The sequence below is a fragment of the Eulemur rufifrons genome, chromosome 28 (assembly GCF_041146395.1).
Source record: "Eulemur rufifrons isolate Redbay chromosome 28, OSU_ERuf_1, whole genome shotgun sequence".
NCBI classification, from domain to species: Eukaryota; Metazoa; Chordata; class Mammalia; order Primates; family Lemuridae; genus Eulemur; species Eulemur rufifrons.
The window spans coordinates 58,494,173-58,517,171 of record NC_091010.1 but is presented as its reverse complement, the minus strand read 5'-3'; the positions used below and the strand labels follow the sequence as shown (position 1 = coordinate 58,517,171).

The 22,999-nt window shown below is 32.1% G+C and overlaps 1 protein-coding gene across 1 annotated transcript in view; it reads right to left on the bottom strand.

The window, feature by feature from the left end:
• ATRNL1 (attractin like 1) overlaps positions 1–22,999 on the bottom strand; it is a 563,691-nt gene that overhangs the window by 428,126 nt on the left and 112,566 nt on the right. The window contains exons 10-13 of the mRNA XM_069459886.1: positions 22,837–22,991; positions 9,296–9,380; positions 7,579–7,787; positions 6,461–6,579 (exon numbers count right to left, since the gene is read on the bottom strand). Coding sequence (XP_069315987.1) covers positions 6,461–6,579; positions 7,579–7,787; positions 9,296–9,380; positions 22,837–22,991 — 568 coding nt within the window. The remainder of the gene's footprint in view (positions 1–6,460; positions 6,580–7,578; positions 7,788–9,295; positions 9,381–22,836; positions 22,992–22,999) is intronic.

Genomic DNA, 22,999 nt, shown 5'->3' with positions numbered 1-22,999 from the left:
AAAAGATAAATTATTTTCACAAAAACTCAAACTAATTTTACTTCCATGGACACTAAATAATGGTTTTGGTTAATTGATATTTCTCTTGCATGTATTTGTCACATTTCCTTCATCAAGGCTGCAAAGAACCTGCAAAAGTTACCTTTTTTCCAAACCCACTAAATCATGTAATCATATTTCAACCAATTCTGGCACTGAGAGGTTAAAGGTAAAGAAAGAAAAAAAATTAGGGAAGATAGGAACTTTTGTGGTAGTTCTTCACATACCCCCAGGTTCAGATAGTTCATATGATATTATCAATACCTATGAAAAAATCTACCTCATGAAAATCAGATATTAAAATTTTTGGCTCACCTCTTCCTGTAGCTCTACTTTAGGAAGAAAAAAAATACAAAGGGCTTAATGCTGCACCCTCAGCCCCACTCCAATCTTTTTACTTTTTTGTCTCCAGGTATAAATATTTACCTCAGGCCTACTAATGTAAAAGAGTTGATATTTATTTTCACTCAATAAGACTAAAAGTTAAAATCAAGTTATAACTATCCCACATATAAAATTTACTGAAGCAATTTTTATCTGCTTAGATACTTTGAATATCATCCACCAAATATTTATTTATAAACTACTATGCTTTCCTTCATAAAACTTACTGCAGTCACCTCCATTCCAAAGTCATTAATTTCTTTAGAGTAAATTACATTTACTATGAGGTGACAGATAAAAATTATCCAGATAAAATTTTTATCTTTATTCATCCTAAAAAATCACAAAAGATACATTTTTGTAAATTTCAAATTACTTTGTGACTTTTTCAACTACCACACTTTTCATTAGTAACATATAAACTTTCTTATCATTATTTTTCTGATTCATAGCCTTTTGTTTTCATATAGCATATAAATCTTAGCATTGTTCTATATGATGATCATAGTTCCAAGCATTTGCCAGCTAACTGAAAAATAAATTTACTTGAATTATCAGATAAATAAAATAACCTATAAAAATGACAAGAGAATGGCTACACATGTTGGAATAAGAGAAACAATAACAGCTTTATGTTGGTCTTAGAACAATAATGGCAACATTATAGTCCCTATCCAAATAACTCTACTGCTCTGCATTAAGAATAATATAGTCATTTATTGATACTGAACAAGTACAATAGTTGAAATTATATTTCAATAACACACCAAGCCAAGTTAATCAATGATAGAAGAAAGCTGACTGTTAATTCTGAAATATAGTGGGCATTTTTGGCCTAATGAACCAGATACACATCAGTAAATAATCTATGAAGAGTAACCACTGCTCTACTGATTTTCATTCTAATATATTGAGACATAAATTTAAAATGCAAATCTGTAAGAATGAAGCAGGTTATTTGACCTATTAGAGCACTCAATATGCAACTTGCAGTAAATATAGCTAAATAAAATAAGGTATTAATGCACATAATTTAGACTAAAATCCCATAGACCTTTCTGTATCTATTAGCATTTGGTTTAGTTTAATCACTAGACATACTGATAAAACTGTCTAAAAAACACATTACATAAAATTCTAAATTACAAATGAGTACCATCTGCTCACTTGTACTATCTCACCCAATGCTTTCCATGCTAACACATCATCATCAAAAAACAAAACATAAAGCAAAAGGCTACTTTATAAAACGAATACTTGATAGCAATTTACATAATGCAATTTTTGAGATATGTGTATTTTCACTTATATATGTGTATTAACACTTGTAAGTATCTGCTATGAACTGAATGTTTGTGTCCCCCAAATTTCATGTTGAAAACTAACCTCTAATGTGCTGGTATTAGGAGGTATGACTTTTGGGAGGTGATTTTGTCATAATAAGAGAATCCTTATTTACGTGATTAGAGCTCTTATAAGGGGCTGAAGAAACCAGAGCTCCCCTTCTGCCATGTGAGGAATCAGTGAGAAGATACCAATGAACCAGAAAGTAGGCCCTCATCAGACTCCAAATCTACTAGCTCCTAGATCTTGGACTTCCTACCCCCTCCAGAACTGTCAGAAATAAATTTCTGTTGTTTATAAGCCACCTAGTTTATGGCATTTGTTATAAAAGCCTTAAGGATTAAGACAATGTCTAAACACAAATTAACTCAGGGTTATCTAACAAAGCTTAAAATAACATCTGATTGCAGTTTTTAACTAACATTCTCCATTGTGGTTCTGTGGTTAATTTTGTGTCAATTTGACTAGAACACAGGGTGCTCAGATATTTGGCTATATATTATATATATCTTGGTATGATTGTAAGGGTGCTTCTGGATAAGATTAACATTTAAGTTGATAGACTGAGTGAAGTACAATGTCCTCCCCAATATGGGTAGGCATCATCTAATCCCTTGAGGGCCTGAATAGAATAAAAAGGTGGAGAGGGAAAAAATTTTCTCTCTGCCTGACTGCTGAGCTCAGACATCAGTCTTCTGCCCTTGGACTAGAATTTACTCCATGGGTGCTTGTGGTTCTCAGACCTTTGGACTTGGACTAGCATTTATACCACTGGCTTTCCTGGGTCTCCAGTTTGCAGACAACACAGCATGGGACTTTGCAGCTTCCATGATTATGTGAGCCAATTCCTTATAATAAATCTCACTGTGGGTAGACAGATAGGTAGACAGATTTCCTACCAGTTCTGTTTCTCTGGAAAATCCTGACATCAGATTTTGGTGACACACAGGGCTGATGAACCTGCAACCTTCTGATTTCAGTATCATTCTTTTTTAAGCACCAAAGGAGTCAGGAAAAGCTTCATCATTCTCTGCTATACCCCTTTTAATAAAGGATTTGTTTTATAAAATTTGGATTCAGTCAAAAGGCCACACTTAAGGTAGCTGCAGGTTTCCCACCCCTGGTGCGTTTCTGGAACTGGCTCACTAATCTGATTATATTTAAGAGGCTAATGATTCTATTTCCAGTAGAAGGAGAGCACTGATAATCCACAGCATGAACTAGTAGTAGATATGTAAAATATCTGAATCAGATACACCTAATAAACCACTTATAAGATGTGGGTGATTGTGCATATAATATGATGCTTTCAAACATTTTTGGAAAACTAATCAATATAAGGTTGGCTGTTTCCTCCTAATGGCACTAAAGTGGTAAAAGAAAGGATGAGCTCAAGGATTCAAATCATCAGCTCAGCCTCTGTATAAATGACCTATATCTATGTGTTCCTGAAAGAGACCCTCATCTGCTATAGCTGCAGGGCTGAGATTGCTGAAAATCAAACACAGAACATCATACTGCCACTGGCTGAATTACAACACAAGTTGAACTCTCAGGCTCAAAAGAGGTCTACTGTTAAGTTGAAGGCACTAATTAGGAAAGAATAAGATTCTGTAAGTTGAGATAGAGTTGTACAGGAAGTCCCTGTAAAGCTGATGAAATTGAGCCCCTGAATCCTAATGAGTCTTTGCCAGAGAAAGAGGTTTCCTCGTCCCCAGCACAAGTGGCCTTTACAGCCCCAGAAGAAATGGCCTCCCTACCCCCGGAGGTAGCACCCTGCTCACCACCAAGGTCACTCGCCTGTCCACCTCCATATGAGTGGCTTGATCCTGCATTGTAATGGCCTCTTCTGAGGCAGCTGCCATGCAGGACAATGATGGTTCTCCTTAGGACCCACACTCTCACCCCTCTTTGCTTCTAGATCTATAGCACGACTGAAGTCCCAGCAGGTCTCTAAAAGTGAGGTACAAAATATGACCCATGATGAGGTGCATTGTACTCCAAAAGAACTATTTAAATTTTCTAATGTGTACAGAGAGAAATCCAGGGAACATGTGTGGGAATTTATACTAAATGTGTGAGATAATAAAGGAACATAAAATTGGACCAGGTAAAATTTATTGATGTGGGCTCACTAGCATAAATTCTTCATTTAATGTTACATCACTCAAGTACTTTTCTAAAAGGGATTGGTGTATTTTCAGTAGTACAGAGGAAAGCTGTATTATGTTAAGGTGGAATTATGACATTGTTATTATCTCTATTTACAGAATAAGTATGGTCTATGGAGACATGTATGGGTGCCAAGTTGACCAGTAGTGGACTTGTGATAGCTAATTTTATGTGACAACTTTACTGGGACATGTACACAGATATTTGGTTAAGCATTATTTCTGGGTATATCTGTGAGGGTGTTTCTATACGAAATCAGCATTTGAATTGGTAAACTGAATAAAGCAGAATGATCTCCCCATTGTGGGTGGGCATCAGCCAATCCACTGAAGGATTGAAAGCACAAAAAAGCAGAGGAAAGAAGAATTTCCTCTCTCTGCCTGCCTGCTTGAGCTAAGACATTGGTCTTTTCTTGCTCTTGCACTGGAACTTATACTACCTGTGTTCCTGGTTCTCAAGCCTCCACACTTGGAGTGGAATTTACATACACAGCTAACTTTCCTGGATCTGCAGTTTGCAGATGGCAGATCATGGGACTTTTCAGCCTTCGTACTCACATGAGCCAATTCCTTAAAATAAATTTCATTTATATCTATCTATCTATATATATATATACACACACACACACATATATATATACATACACACATACATACATACACAAAGCCTATTGGTTCTGTTTCTCTGAAGAATCCTAATACAAGTCCCTGATTTCCATGTCTTATTTTATTTATTTAACTCTCATTTCCACTAAATAATTCCCATTAAATGAATATTAATGCAAATATAAAAATGTAATTTACATTTTCAAAGCATAGTCATGTTATATTAATGTTAAAACTCTTTTATAAAATTGAATTACATCTTGCTATTAAAGCAACTTATATCACTGGAAAGTATAAACTAACAGAATATGTATGAAAGCAAAATGGTTCCATCTAATTAGTCAGTAACTGCAAATTTTCCTCCATTTTAAGTTTTGAATATTATTTTAGATTAGAATCATAAAATTTAAATACTTTGAAATATTGTTTACTGGAGAAAATTTTTAGATGATACAATCAAAATTTGTACTTAGTTTCAAATTCTCTTTTCTTTACCTTATACCTCTGTCTGCTATCTTAAAAAACAAGTACTTTTATTAATTAATAAAAATTCAGAAAAAGAAAAAATAATGTATATTATATTTAGTTTAAAATCTATATGTACATTTAGTTGTATTTAAGCTATAACCCCATAAGAGAATCTTTTTTTCTCTTCTAAGTATAAATTCCTTTAATCCTCATAACAAGAATATGAGGCAAGTACTATTATTATCCTTTTTACGAATGATGACACTGAGACAAAGTTAAGCAACTCTCCTGTGATATATACAGTCAGTAAATAGCAGAGCCATGATTTAAATCCAGCAATCTAGTCTCTATTTTAATTACTCACTACAGCTACATAAGCAAGAATTTATTTTATACCTATAATTTATTAGAATTCTATTCCTAAGACTTAAGTTAATCATCTTTCCCCCCTCCAGGATATAACCAGTCAAAAGCATAAAAAAAAAAAAAAAAAAAGAAAGGTAATATCACCCAATGCTTGTTTTTAATCACAAATAACTTTATCCATTTTTAAGCACATAAAAACGATTCTATCAGTATCCATAAATACTACTAAATTCAGTATCCATATCCTAAGAAATACTACTTTTAAAATTTTTCCTTTAAATTTGTTGATATCTAAAAAACACAGAATGTCTTGATGCTACTCATTTAAAATCTTAATTTTTGATGCTCTTAATTTCATTTTCACCTACCATAAATATTAATTTAACATTTTTTTAACAGTTCTTCTTCATCTAAAGTAGAACTTCAGTACTATTGACATTTTGAACCAGATAATTATTTGTTGTAGGAAGGCTGTTCCATGCATTGTAGAATGTTTATCAGTATCCGTGGCCTCTACTAACTGGATACTAATAGCAGCCCTATAGTTGTGACAGACAAAAATATCTCCACACATTGCCAAATGTCCCCTGTGGGACAAAAATGTCTCCAGTTTAGAATCACTAATCCAAAGGCAGTTAAAATGGAAACCACTACTAACCTCAGGTTAAACTTACATACAAAGTATGTAAACAAAACACTAGACCATACCACCATTAATATATGTCTCACTGGAATCCAGGGGAAATTATTCCAATACCTATATATATAATCCTATTGCTATCAGCACAGAAGACAATGTTTATACCGATAGTCTTTTTTTAAATCCGTTCTGGAAAAATTTTTCCAGTCTCATTCATGAAAAGAAGTAAAAGTTACTGGATTCAAAATGGAATATAAACTGACAAAATTGAGCAAAAGCTACAGTCTGACATTAAAATTTACCAAGAAGTGAATGATTCCCTACATATTTTCTGAATGTCTTAATGTGTAAAGTGCTTTTTTATACAGTGCTGTTAAACAGTAAGCTAATGATTATAAAGCAGCAATGCTAACTATATCACCATTTACCCATAAATACTAACCATACTGCAGTTACTGTTTGCCGAAATGCATTTCTTGTCATCACACCATTGGCACCCATTTGTATTAGCAGTACAGCTGGCACAATCTGCGTATCTGTAACATCTGTCATCAGTAGCAGCTATAATACAAATGGGAGGCAGAACACACCAGGATTAAAAAAATGTTACACTTCTTAATTCACACATTTATAAATATCTATTTAAGAACCACTAAGAAATTTTTTAATCAAAAAAATAAAATGACCTTCAATATCAAAATGAGTTCTCCAGTATAAAGTTGACTTTGTAGTTTAATTGTGTTTACAGGATTTTAGATTATATTTTACCTCTGTCTTAATTATTCAATCCACAAAGATCCTATAGCCATTTTAAATTTATACATTTGGAGACGGGAAAAGGACTTATACATACTTTACTGAGCAAAATTTATTATATCCAAAAGAAAATATCACAGAGCTAATTGCTTATCATTCTTGATAAAGATATTTAGAAACATCTGAGTTAATATAGATAAACAAAACTTGAAAATACATTTATTAATTGTAGCATCAAAAATGTATGAAAATCCTCACCCATTTAAAGTAAATAACTTTTATCCAAATAATTAATTAATTAATTAAATATTAACTGAAATTTTTCATAGGTTTGATTTATTTATTCACCATTCTATAAAGAATATAAAATTAGAACATTGGTTATCAAATGCTAGAAGAATTTTTTAACTTTATGGTGTGGCTTGGCAATAATTCAGGAAGAAAAAATAACAAATGCAAAATAAATTACTTCATTTTATTTCTTTGAAGTATACAATATTTTTTAGAAAGGATGTATTTGAAAGAATTTTTAACTTGTAAAATAATTCATTTATATAACCAAGTTACATATAAAATATTTATATACATAACATACGTAGATTTCAAAAATAAAACTAAAAATAGTTAATGAAGATACTAAATTTTTAATCATCGATAAGTTCAAACATTAGAATTCCTAATTACAGTATTATAAATTTTTCATTTCTGAAGCTACTAAGGTAATTCTTATAAGCAGAATGTATTTTTATTTCTGTAATACAGAAATTTTGTCACCTGAAGGATGGAAAAGTAAAAAAACCTTACCTATTTTAGGAGGGCACTTTGCTCTAAGAATATTATTAGTATTCCCTGATTCCCAAGATTCACAGTGATTTTTATTCCAAACACATTTTATCCCTGGACCAGCATTTTTACAAAGTTCTTCATCTCTGAAAGCTTTGCAATTTGGAGGCTTGTATACAAGTATATCATTAAGGAGGACACTAGAAAATCCCCCAAATATGTACATGGACCTATGAAAAACAAAACAAGAAACTTGAAGAAACAGTATTAAAAGTCTCTGTGTAATGAATTAATTTTAAAAATAAATGTAAATTTAAGTATATATTTTATATTATTTTTAAATACATATCAGCACTGTTATTTAAAATCATATTTCTAACATACAATATGATGTGAAAATATCAAATAAATTGTTATAAGATTTCTTGGAGACTTTACAGGTAAAACGTGAAATATTCTTTAAATCTTCATGTATTAAGAAAACATTAAGTCTTTAAACAAAAAGTCTATTTTAGTGTTAATGTAAGAAAGGAAAAGGAACAAGGATTATATACAACATTTCCTTGATTAGAAAAATAACTACTGTTTTAATAAGATAGGAAACAATGTTTTAAGAAATAGATAACAGCTACACATAGATAATAAGATACATTTTAGAACTGCTATCTAGAATTATAATTTTTGAATATAGACATAGAGTTTAGAAATTAGACATAGAAGTCTTATAGTATTTTACTCTTTTAAAAGAATAAGACCAAGAGTAAAATAATCAAAAGGATTTTCAAAATTTCAATTTGGAAAGAGAAGCCTAGACAATACTAAATTAATGCTAACCAGTGCCAAAGAAGTTTGAGATACCCTCAAAACAGTATAATTTTTATTTCTAGAAATATTATTAATATAATAAATGGAAAAGGTCAGAACAATGCCTCAAGAGGGTCTTTTATCATGTAAAAAAGTAAAATGAAACTCAACCAAATAGAAGTTTCATGTTTCACACTGAATTTTATTTATTATATTTTAACAGCCAATTGGCACGAGTTACACAGTTTCATTGTGGTAAATCATTTTGTGATGATAGTAGAGAATTTTTACATAATTAGGATAAGGTGGTAAAAGATCAATCTGAATTACAAATTTTAAGCTAATGAATTAGCTAGCATATTGTTTACTGTCACTTGTGTCCAAATTGCTAAATTTTTGCTATAGAAATAGAAAAATTATATTAACTTAAAGGGGGAAGGTAACTTACTGATCAAGTCCAATTTCCCAATGGATATAAGAGTATTAAAGTCCAGATAGGTTAAGAGACTTGTCAAAAATCACACATTTAGTTAATGACAAAACCAAAATGATAACCTAATTCTTCTCACTTTTCTTGTTCTCCTTGATAGAAATATGGAGCTAGCCTATCATTTCAGCTTGATATTTTTAAAAGAAGAATCATTCCTTACCTGAATTCTGGAAAGGGAAAGAAGGCAGGATGGCTTAAAAGGGTATCTGAAGTTTTATCTCTCAGCACATTTTCTTTGACTACACCCTACCTCTTAAACACATGAAACAAAAAAGAATGAAGAATATGACTAATGAACCAAAATGTATTCCATGGTACAGCATGGATATATAAAATCCAGTGCCATTAAGTACCAATGAAAATTTTCAAAAAGAATACCAGACTATGAGGATATTATAATTGATATCCTTGACCCTTTAAAAATTCGAAATGTACTTCTTTTACCCATTAATGACTACTGCAGAGTGTCCAAATCTGTTGACATCTCTATGAAGATTTGGTTTTGGTAATATTTTCCATTCATCACAAGCTAGAAAAAAGAAAACAGAAAAACAATAAATGAAATGAAATAAAAGAATAAACTAAGACAAAAAATATAAAATAATAATTGGTCAAATTAAAGATATAATACTTAAAATCAGGAGCAAAAAAAAATGCCTTTCATAAATTTTCCATGACCTATAATTTAGCATCATTATTCAACTAGCATTATTCCTTAAATAAAAATAACTCTTGCTTAAAATTCTCACAAATAATTTTAAGTGTGTGACAATAAAGGAAAAGAAAGGAATGAAATTAGGTGTACTTTATATCGGAAGATAATTTCAATGACAGATCTTTTTATTAAATATACTAAGGTTCAAATAGTAAAACACATCAAAGTCAAATAGGGCACACCTATTGAAAAGTTAGATACTAAATCAAATGTTACATGTATGCATACAAAAGTAAATGGTATATAGACTATTCACTGAAAGAATGCCTGAAAATGGAATCATCAGAATAAAACATTTAAATCACATTAATTATTTGATATTTCAAAAGAAAAACTTTTTTACGTAGAGAGGAATGATTTCAATTGCAAAACCTACATAAAATCTGAAAAACATAATCCATGAGCTATATAAAAACTATGGAAAGGAAAACAGGAAAAATGTGTATCATTTCAATATAACCTCAAAATTGATATAAATACTAACATATATTTTGAGATTTCAAATAATTCAGCAATAAGTGACTAGGGACACTCACAGGACACCATTTTAGATTTCGTCTTCTTAGACATGTCATAACGAAAGGCAAGCCTTGGTATTTAATAAAAGGTCATAGGTATAATAAGATTTTTAAAAACAAATCAATTATTTTAGGTAGTATAGAAGCCTTATGGAACAAGAAAATAATCTTAAATAAAGTTAATTGTAAAAGTTGAAGTTATAATGAATTATTGTTTTCCTATTTAAGTAATCATGTCTATAACACTAATAATAAGAAAAATTTAGTTTTAATTCAATATTCTTCCTAGTGAAGATCAAAGGAATTATAAAAACCAAAATCATAGTTTCGAAAATGAAGCTGAAAAACTGAGAATGACAAAATACATCTTGACTTGTATTTCCCAAAGTATATTCCAAGGAACACAATTCCCTCCCCAAAAAGGTATTCCTTAGTGTGGATAATCTCTCTCTTTAGTTCACAATGTATAGTTGCCTATTATTAAATAATTTCAAAAAAGAGAGAATACAAAGGTACAGAAACCTAACTTAACTTTATTTAACCCAGTATTTTCCCAATGTTTTGTCCAAAGAAGCACTTTTTACATAATACATATGAACATCCCAAGAGTCAATGCTCTGAATATCACATTTTAGGAAATACTGTTACAGAGGTGTATGCATGAAGATTAATAGTCTGCCAATTTTACATGTTAGAGTTAATTTAAGAAATATGTATTACATATGGGTAGTACTATAAAACTTCCAAAGTGCTTTTGTCTACTTAGCTTAAAATGGTCTTCATAAGAGTCCAGTGAAGTTGATTGAGCAGGCATTACCCTATGTTAGAAGCCAAAAATTAGACCTACAGGAAGTTAAGCAATTTGTGTAAGGTCCATTTGATTACCTTTGTTTTTCCATAATTTAGGATTATGAATTCTTGATATTATAAGAGTATATTAATGGGATTCTGCAAGATTATTCTTACTTGGGGAGGAGGGGTGATCTATAAAGGGCACAGGCTTTGAAAAGGAAAAAGATGGAAATGTTAGAGTTAGCTAATGAGTTAGGGCAGATAGAGATTTCAATCATTACACCCAACCCCAACACACACACTCCCCAACACACACAACCACTGATTACTAAATTTTCCATTGATTATGTTTTTCTAACAACAGGATTACAGAAAACCAAATATGCTTCAAAGAGATTAAACAGAAAAGAGAGTTAGATGAAAGAGTAGGACTTCCAGAAACCAATATTGAAAGAGGAAGACTCTTCCAGATCATTTTGGGATCACTGGAGTCCAGAAAAGACAATGACCTAATAACCTGAGTATACCTGGGGCTAAACGGTAAATAATTTGGACCAGCATCCAACACAGATAAGCAGAAGGAGGGAAGAAAGGCAGGTTTTCAAGATGAGAACTATAAAAAATACTCAGAGCAACCATTTAAGAAGTGAGTCAGGAAAAGGAGCTGAGAGAATAAAAACAAGCATGAACTAAAAACTGGGACTTTTGACGATTTCTTCTAATTCTATAAGCCACTCTCTTTTCGAAGAAAGATGAAATTTTTTCAGCACATAGAATAGTCTAAAGGATGGCATTACAAACACCTATGGACTATTATCAGATTTGTCAAACCCAGTATTTTACCATACTTACTAGAGATTTTTTAAAGAAAGAAAACTTTACAGATATGATTAAAATTTCCTGAGTACTCCCTCCCCAATTCAAGTTTCTTTATTTCTTCCTTCTTCGGAAACACTGGAAGCAACCACTATCCCATATTTGCTTTTCAATGTTTCTTTGCTTATGATATATATATATATATATATATATATATAGGTTTTTGTTCATAAGTTGTAAAACTTTATACTATTATAAATGGTATCATACCATATGGATCCTTCTGCAACTTCCTTATTGTGTTCAACCAATTTTTTTTGTTGTTTTTGCCTTGGGTTTTTTAATCATTTTAATCATTTTTAAGTACATAGTTCAGTGACATTAAATACATTCACACTGCCGTGCAACCATCACCATCATCCAACTATAGAACTTTCCTTATCTTGCAAAACTGAAATTCTGTGCCCATTAATCAATAACTCCCAATTCTCGTCTTCTCCCAGCCCCCGTCAACCATCATTCTACCTTCTGTCTCTATAAATTTGACCACTCTAAATACCTCATATGAATGGAATCATACAATATTTGTCCTTTTGTGACTGACTTACTCCCTTAGCATAATGTCTTCAAGAGTCACAAGTTTCATTCATGCTATAGTATGTGTCATAATATCTTTCCTTTTCATAGTCTAATAATATTCCATTGTGTGTATATATACACCACATTTTCTTTATACATTCATCTGTTTATAGACAATTGGATTGCTTCTATCTTTTCACTATTTTGATTAATGCTTCTATGAACAGGGGTGCACAAATATTCATGTCTCTGTCTTCAATTCATTTGTATATACACAGAAATGATATTGCTAAATCATATGGTAATTCTATGTTTAATTTTTGAGGAACTGCCATACTGTTTTCCACAGTGGCTGCACCATTGTACATTTCTACCAGCAATGCACAAGGGTTCCAATTTCTCTACATCCTCGCCAACACTTGTTATTTTTTGTTTTTTGATAATAGCCATTATGATTGTTATGAAGTAGTTTCTCATTATGGTTTTGATTTACATTTCCCTAATGATTAGTGATGGTGAGCATCTTTTCATGTGCTTATTGGATATTTGTATATCTTATTTGGAAAAATGTCAATTCAACAACTCATTTAAATTTATAAATTTATGTGATACTATGTGTTCATTTTAACCATGCTAGAGCATTCCATTATTTTTTTTTTTTTTTTTACGATGCCAAATATTTATCCATTAAGCTGTCAGTGGTCACTTAGCCTTTTTTCAGATTTTTCCTATTACAAGTCATGTTGGTGTAGTCACTGTTATACACATCTTGTGCACATTTTGAGAGTTTCTATAGGTAGATTTCTAAGGGAAAAATTACTAGTTTTAAGAAAAGCACAATTTCAATTTTACTAGATTTTGCCAATTTGCTCCCCAAAGTATTAAAAGTTGTATTGACTTAAACTCATATCAGCTGTCTATGACAGTTCCTCTTGTTTCACATTCTCTGCAACATGCAATGTAGCTCTATTAGACTTTTTTTAATTTTTACCAATCTGAAGAATGGCTTTATTTTGCATTTTTCCAGTTACTGGTGAGTCCAGGCATCTTTTCACATTTATAGTTATTTGTTTTACCCTTCTGTGAAGTCACTGTTCAAGTCTTTGTACATTTTTATATTTGCTTTTTGTCTTTTTCATAATAATTTAAAGAATTCTTGATTAAATATTCTGGACACTAATTCTTTGCTTTTTACATGCATTACCATACCTTCTCCCATGCTGTGGCTTCTCTTTTCATTTGCTTTATGGAATCTTGTTTTACAGAAAGTGTGTCCATCAACCTGGTCAAATTTATTGTTTTCCTTATTATTTGTGCCTTGTATTCTGTAATTCAAGATTTTAAAGACAATCTAATTTTCTTGTAAAGATTTTACAGTTTAGCTTTTACTATTTTGGTCTTCAATCTATTTGGAACTTATTTTTGCATATGTTTTAGGCATCTAATTTAATTTTTCCCATATACCATATTTTCCAGACATTTCCAAGTATATTTCCACATACCAATTTTCCTAGATATTTTTGGAACATTTATCTCTGACCCACTAATTTGTGTGTCATTTAACTTCTGTACTATTATAAATTGTTTTTTTTCTTATTTTTAACTAAATATAAACATGTGCAAAGCTCAAAAGTAAAAATAATCCAACAAAGCTAATCACAAAAAAAAAATTCCCTGCTCCCTGTCTTCCCAATGTTTATTCCATAATCACAGAGGCAAGCACTTTTAATTCTAAATAAATAGTTGGAAAGAGATTCTTTTTGTATTTACCTCCTTATTCTAACTAGCATGTTTAGTTCTTAGGTTCAGAACATGTGCCTGACTTCCTTCTTTAGATGAAGATTTAGCTCATAGGTATACACACACACATACTTCCACTCCCTCCATCCTCCATGTATGTTTATATCATAATTTTGTTTGGACCAATATTCAGTGTTTGGTTTGTTTTTTAGAGATGGAGTCTTGCTATGTTGCCTAGGCTACCCTCGAACTCCTGGGCTCAAGCAATCCTCCCACCTCAGCCTCCTGATTAGCTGGGGCAACAGGCATGTGCCACTGCATCCAGCTAATATTCAGTTTTTATTATATGATATTATTCACAGATAACCCATGCAAATATAAACTATGATTATATTTTCATTCTTAAACAACTTTATATTTTCCCAAGTCAACCTTTCACTTTTTTTTGCTTAATTTTCTGTATATCTTCTATTTCATCCCCAACTTTTTGTCGGATGTGTACATCTCTTCTCAATACTTTCTAATACATCAAGTTACCTAGCGGTTTCATTTACTTGTTGAAAAATCCCTCCTGAAGCTCCACCTTTCTGAGGATGAGAAAATAAATGGTATCCTGAACAAGGTCCAGATCAAAATGGGTCCATGGCTCACAGACCCACCCAGTGATCATGTCTTCAGTCCCTAGATGTATAACTGGAATAAACACACTTGGAAAATGGCACAACACCTACCACATTTGGTCCTTGATTATCATAATAGAAGCCTCTGGAACTGTTATCCTCTGGATAATACAATAAATTTTAAAATACTATTACATTCCAGAGGGAGTAAGTGGCAGAAATAAGTATCACCCTAAAGAATCGAAAGAATGCCAGGATAATGGATCCCATCCAATCTCTATTTAAATCATCAGTTTGGCCCCTGAAAATTAAAGCCTCAAGGATGGCAATCGCCTACTACCAAGTAGTAGCTCAAATTGTAGCCACCATGCAAGATATATATCTTTGTTAGAGCAAATTAACATGGCCACTGATTTGTCAAATGTGTTCTTTGTTAACCAGAAAAGAGGATCAAAAACAGTCTGCATTCACATGTAATGAAAAATAATGCACCTTCCCACTTGTGCCTGAGAATGATATTAACTCTCCCTTCTTTTGTCATAGCATAGTCAAAATATATTTGATCTGGTTGGGTATCATGTGTTACATCACTGTTCCACTACATTAAGAACATCATGCTAATAGGGCCAAATGAGCAAGAACTAAATGTACAAATATTCAGAGACCTTCCATACAAGTTGGGGGTCCAGTGGTCACGAACAATCTGAGATATCTTCAGAATTAAAAGACCAGGTATTGCATCTTATAAATATCATTACAAAGAAGAAAGCATATGATCTGTTAGGCTTCTTTGTGTTCTGAAGATGGCATATTCCACTTCTAGGAATACTGTTTGAGTCCATATTCTGGAACATATCAAAAGCTGCCAGTTCTTTCCAGCTGGGGCAGGAAGTAGCTCTGTTGTAGGTCAAGTCTAAACCACAAGCAGTCCTATAGCTAGGGCCATATGACTCAGTAGGCACTATAGTTATTGGTGGTATCACTGTTGGAAAAAGTAGCATGTGGAATTTATGGCAAGCCAACGTGAAAGAATCGCAATGCAGACTCCATATACACGTCAAGGGCCATACCTATCTACAGTAGAAAATTATACACCTCTACTTCTGCTATGCCACTGGGTTATGGTAAAGATGGAATGCCTGACCATGGGTAATCAAGTAACCATATGTTGAGAATTTTCTATCATGAGCTGGTTCTGTCACCAGTAATTCTAATAATATATGATGAAAGTGGTACTCAAGATCAAGCATGAGCAAGACAATAGAGCACAAGCAATCTGCATAAGCAAGCAGCTCAGATCGCCATGTCATCCACCACTGTTGTACAAACACCCACCCATATCTTACAGTTATGGCCAAACAGGGAATTCTCTATGCCTAGATAACAGGAGGAAGAAAATACAGATATGCCAGATTGATATGCAGGCACAAATCAAGTGCTTTAAAGATCTATATTAAAATAATATAATTTGTTTACATATAGTCCATTCCCATTCTTACATTATAAAGTCTCTTACATTATTAATCATTCTGACTTCAATTTATAATTATATTTCTTGCCAAGAAGAAAATATATTTCTGGAGCACTTAGGTCAATATCACTTCATAAATAGTTCAAGGCTACACAAATTAAAGCAAATTCCACAGTTATTGACATCAATAAATTACATAAATACAATTCCATACTACCAGAAAAGCCATACAGGAATGAAGACCAAAGTGAAATATACTCTCTAGAATACAAATTTTTTTAAAACCCTGTGCTACTAGGTATAAATATTAATTTATAAACCATACTCTCAATACATATAAGATCAAAAAATTAGAGTTACTATTCCTTCAAATCCAAATTTTGTCAAACAATACTGTGCCATCAGAACTATGCACCCATGAGAGGCCACATAATTATATTAAGAACTAAGGTGAAATTCAGAGACAGATTTATTTTATCAATTATACACAAATAAAAACATACATCTATAATACTTTAAAAACACTTTAAAAATTCTTTTCATGTTCCACTTAAAATACCAGTTCATAAGTCAGTCTTAATTGTATTCTTGAAATATAACAGCATGAACACACAGGTTCTATATACACAGCTCAAAAGAAGGCGGATGTAAAGAAAAACTTATATTAAGTATTTCAATACTTTTGCAATAGAACACTAAATTTCTTGATGTTGCCAAAAATCCTTTCCCCCAGCCCCTTAAGTGATGGTGCTTCCCTGGGGTTTTGTTTTTCCCCCACTAGCTCAAAATTTCTTTTAATATTCTAAAATGTGTTCAGTTTCCCCTAGGTTATTTCATTCATACTCAAGATTTTGTCCCCTGGCATTCATTCAATAAATGTTTATTTAGTTTCTTATGCTCTGCCAAGAAAAACAGATACCACTATTTGATACCCAGTCTTAACTGAAATGATTTTTATAGTTTTTTAACAAACAATGATATTTCCTGTTGGCTTTAGTAAATAGTCTTGGTGTAATAAATTATATTTATACATTCCCTGATAATGAATCGTAGTTGGATTCCTAAAATAAATCCCACTTGGTCATGGTTTATTAAACTTTTCAAATATTATTGGATCCTATTTGCTAATATTTTCTTTAAAATTTTTTATTATATAATCATGACTGCTTCCCCTGCCTTCTTCCCCCAGGGGTTTTGTTAAAGCCTTTAAAAACTTTTTTCTCCAAGTATATTTTCTTTCAAGAATATTTGTTTAGTAATTTTTGTATTCAAAACAATCTCTCAAAATGCCTGTAGACTTGTTAAGAAATAGAGAGATTCAATGCCCATTACTCTTTTCTTTCTGCTTGATTTTCTATTTAGAGGTCACTATCTTTAATCAATTCAGGGGAAGGGGGTGGGGACAATAAAATGCAAATATACCTTAAAAATCTGATGAAATGTATGTGGTCAAATGCATTTATAGATTTGTGTATTTGAACCAACTTTGCATATCTGGGATAAAGCCCACTTGGTCATGATCAATAATCTTTTTGATGTGCTAGATTGAGTTTGAATGAATTATTCAGATGAATTATTTTTTTGATGTGCTGGATTTGGTTTCCTAAGATTTTGTTGAGGATTTTTGCATCTATATTCATGAAGAATATTAGTCTGTAGTTTTTGTTTTTTTGTTGTTTCCTTTCCTGGCTTTGGTATCAAGGTGATACTGGCTTCGTAGAATGAGTTGGAGAGGATACCATCCTTCTCAATGTTGTGGAATAATTTCCACAACATACGTATGAGTTCTTCTTCATAAATTTGGTACAATTCAGGTGTGAACCCATCTGGTCTGGGACTTTTTTTTTTTGTTGGAAGATTTTTAATTGCTGCTTCAATTTCTGTTCTTGATATTGGTCTGTTCAGGAATTCTATTTCATCCTGATTGAGCTGAGGAAGGTTGTGTGTTTCTAAGAATTTGCCATTTCCTCCACATTTTGTAGGTTTGTGGCATATAAGTTTTTATAGTATTCAAAAATAATGTTTTATATTTCTGTGATGTCTGTAGTGAACTCTCCTTTTTCATCTCTAATTGAGTTTATTAGAGTCCTTTCCTTTCTAGTCCTTGTTAATCTAGCAAGAGGGCTGTAAATTTTGTTTACCTTTTTGAAAAACCAACTTTGGTTTTATTAATCTTCTTATAGTTCTTTTGTTCTTGATTTCATTTAGTTCTGCTCTGATCTTAATTGTGTCTTTTCTTCTGCTAGGATTAGGATTGATTTTCTCTTCCTTTTCCTTTTTCAGACGGTTTATTAGTTTGTTGATTTGTGAGTTTTCTGTCTTTTGGATGTGGGCATTTAATGCTATTAGTTTTCCTCTCAGGAATGCTTTTGCTGTTTCCCACAGATTTTGATAACTTGTGTCCCTGTTATAATTTAGTTCGAAAAATCTTTTGATTTCCATCTGGATCTCTTCCTTGACACAATAGTCATTAAGCGATAGATCGTTTAATTTCCATGACTTTGTGAAGTGGCAACTATTTCTGTTGGAATTGATTTCTAATTTTATACCACTGTGGTCTGAGAAAATACATGGTATAATTTCTATTTTTTTAAATCTGTTGAGATCTGATTTGTGGCTTAGTATGTGATCAATTTTAAAGAAAGGTCCATGAGCTGATGAGAAGAATGTATACTGGGCTTTATTTAGGTGTAATGTTCTATAGATGTCTATTAGCCTCATTTATTCTAGAGCTCTGTTTAAGTCCATTGTTTCTTTGCTTATTTTCTGCTTGGAGGATCTGTCCAGTTTAGTCAGTGGGGTGTTGAAATCCCCAGCTACTATGGCATTACTGTTTTTCATGTTATTTAGATCAAATAGCATTTGCTTTATGTATCTGGGCACTCCTGTGTTGGATACATAAATATTAAAAATTGTTAAGTATTCTTGTTGGATTTTTCCTTTCACCATTATATAGTGACCATCTTTGTCTTTCTTTACATTTGCTATTTTAAAGTTTATATTATCTTATATAAGAATACCACATAAATAAAAGCAAGAACAAAGACTATATGATTCTCTCAATAGACGTAGAAAAAGCATTTGACAAAATTCAACACATTTTTATAAAAAAAAACTCTTAACAAAATAGGCATAGATGGGACATACCTTAAAATTATTAAAGCCATATATGATAAACCCACAACTAATATCATACTGAATGCAGAAAGATTGAAAGCATTCCCACTTAGAACCAGAACCAGACAAGGTTGTCCACTATCTCCACTTCTATTCAACATAGTGCTAGAAGTCCTTGCCAGAGCAATCAGACAAGAGCAGGGAATTAATTCTGTCCAAATGGGGGCAGAAGAGGTCAAACTCTCACTCTTTGCTGATGATATGATATTATACATAGAAAATTCCAAGGATTCAACCAAGATACTCCTGGAATTGATAAATGAATTCAATAATTTATCAGGATACAAAATCAATGCACACAAATCAGTGGCATTCATATATGCCAATGAGAGTAAAGCCAAAAATCAAATCAAAGACACAATATCTTTCACAATATCATCAAAGAAAATTAAATATTTAGGAATATATTTAACTAAGGAAGTGAGAGACCTATATAGGGAGAACTACAAAACACTGAAAAAAGAAATTATAGAAGACGTAAAGAGATGGAAAACGCTACCATGCTCATGGATTGTCAGAATCGATACTGTTAAAATGTCCATAGTACCTAAAGTGATCTACATAATTAATGCAATCCCTATCAAAATACCATCATCATTCTTTACAGATCTGGAAAAAATAATTCTACACTTTGTATGGAACCAGAGAATACCTCATATAGCCAAAGAAATCTTAAGCAAAAAGAACAAAATGGAAGGCATCAGTCTACCAGACTTCAAACTTTATTACAGGGCCATAGTAAGCAAAACAGCATGCTACCGGCATAAGAACAGAGATATACACCTTTGGAACAGTACTGAGAACCCAGATATAAAACCATCCTCATATTGTTATCTAATATTTGACAAGGCAGACAAAGATATACATGGGAGAAAAGAATCTCTACTCAATAAATGATTCTGGGAAAATTGGATAAACACATGCAGAAGATTGAAACTGGATCCCTACCTCTCACCTCTCTCAAAAGTCAACTCACAATGGACAACAGACTTAAACCTAAGGTGTGAAACCTTAAGAATTCTAGAAGAAAATATTGGGAAAATGCTTATAGCCTTCACCCTAGGCGAAGAATTTATGAAGAAGACCGTCAAAGCAATCAAAGCATCAACAAAAATAAATAAATGGGACCTGATCATATTAAAAAGCGTCTGCACAGCCAAAGAAACTATGAGAGCAAATAGACAACCTACAGAATGGGAGAAAATATTTGCATGCTACACATCCAATAAAGGGCTGAAGAATCTATATAGAATCTATATAAAACTTAAAAAAATTAACAAGGGAAAAAAATCAAACAATCCCATCAATAAATGGGCAAAGGACATGAACAGAAACTTTTCAAAAGAAGACAGAAGAATGGCCAGCAAACATATAAAAAAGTGGTCAACATATCTAATCATTAGGGAAAGGCAAATCAAAACTACAGTGAGATATCACCTAACTCCAGTGAGAATGGCCTTTATCAAAAAGTCCCAAAACAACAAATGCTGGTGTGGATGTGGAGAGATTAGAACACTCTTACACTGCTGGTGGGACTGCAAGTGAGTACAACCCCTGTGGAAAGCAATTTGGAGATATCTTGAAGAGCTAAAAATAGAAATATCATTTGATCCAGCAATAACACTACTAGGCATCTGCCCAAAGGAAAAAAAGACATTCTATATTAAAGACATTCTGCACTCAAATGTTTATGGCAGCACAATTCACAATTGCAAAGACTTGGAAACAACCGAAGTGCCCATCAATATATGAGTGGATTAATAAAATGTGGTATATTTATACCATGGAATACTACTCTGCCATAAAAAACAATGGTGAACTAGCACTTCTTATATTATCCTGGATAATCTTTCTTTCTCTCTCTCTTCCTTTTCCTCTCTCCCTCTCTCTCTCTCTTTCCTCATGAAACAAAAAATCTCTAACGGTTTTTCACCTCGGTAAACATTTTTGACACTTAAAACTTGAAATATCATAAGCTTTGACAATATGGAAGAAACAAAAATAAATTCCCAATATGTCAGCTACAAAATAGCTCAATCTTCAATTCTTCTTCAAAGTACGGACATCGTGTGGAAGGAAGCTCCTTGAAGAATCTTTCGCAAAAGTTCAAAATCCCACTTCATGGATTTTTAATAAGAACAACAAAATTCTACATTTTTCCTAGAATTTTTCCCCAGAAGAAAAACAAACAAACAAAACGTCCATCTACTTCAAGAAAAATAAGCCCACTGTCTCATCACCATAGGCAAAACGATGTATTTACAGGCTGAGCCTGACAGATAAGATCCCTGCCAACCTAGATTCAGTATTTCAATTCAACCCACTTTCCTGATCTCAGACAATGATTTATGAGCCTTCTAAAAGCTGAGAAAATCCCCTGTTCATCATAAGTCATAACTTTAAATTATTTTTTCAAACAGATAAAGATTTAATTTAAATAAAATTAATCTAATGCTTAATCACAGAATGACACTCATAGCTTAGAGTTAAAAAGCATGCTTAACTTAATTACTAGGAATTTCCTTCCAAACAAACTTATCATAGTATAAAGATCAAAGTGCTTATTAATAGTCATAATTTTCTTTATATGCTTCCACTTGAAATAATTTACCAAAGCAGACTATGTGCCTTTATGAGGTTTAAGAGCAAAAGTATACTTCTGACATCTATTGAATGTGTTATTTTTTTATCTCTTTTATTTTTATTTATCAAAATATATCCTAATGTTTTCAAAATGTGGTATATTAATTTTTATTTATATCATCAATAAAAAGTGGTTTAAGTAATGCTAAGTGTATTTTAAATATCATCTAGCTTTTATCTAAAATACGACACATAGAGAAACAATATTTTCACTACAATGGTCTACTGGACAGCTAAATTTCATATTTCAATAAATACATTCACTTAAATATTCAGAAACTGACAGGACTATATAGCTTAATTAAAAGTAAGTGAATTGTATAAAGGTATTCTATTTTTGGTTCTCTGGAAAAAGATGCTTATTTATTTGTTTCCATTCCTAGGTACATTCTGAGTTTCCATTTTGTCTCAAAATCTTATTTCTTTAGCTCTACTTTCTTTATGTTCCTTTCTCTAGTTCTGTCTAACTCCTATACTAAGTTTATCTGGAATTTTTAATATAAATGTACTTTTGCTTATCCCTAATAAATATAAAATGTTTGCATTCCTACTCTTTATAATTTACATAATTTGGCAGTATTCCATATCTATCCATCATCAAAACTAATAAGGCAACAAACACAATATACTGATATAGTGCTCACATGGGTATACAATTTACAAAAGGCTTCAAAAAGGATATTCTAACCTAGCTTTCTCTATTCCTCTCACCACCACTAACTTACTTCAGTACTTCTGTTCTCCTGGTTCTATACTACCACTATGCTGAAATCAGAGAGAAGACCATTTATAATCTATCACTGAATTTATCTAGAAAATGACATATACACATGCTGTCAAGTAAGGTATTGGAGAATCTCTATATAGAAAATTTCTGATATTTCCTACTTTGTACAATCCTAACAGATACATACCTATGTCATATGCCAGGAAATCGGCAGAAAAACATTTTGCACCGTTACTCAAGGAAGTGTCATTATGGGTATTTCCTCCAAAAATAAGCATAGCTCCATTGATAAGAACAGCTGAATGAAGGTATCTGGCAAACCCACTTTCTTTCAAAATAGTCCTACAGAA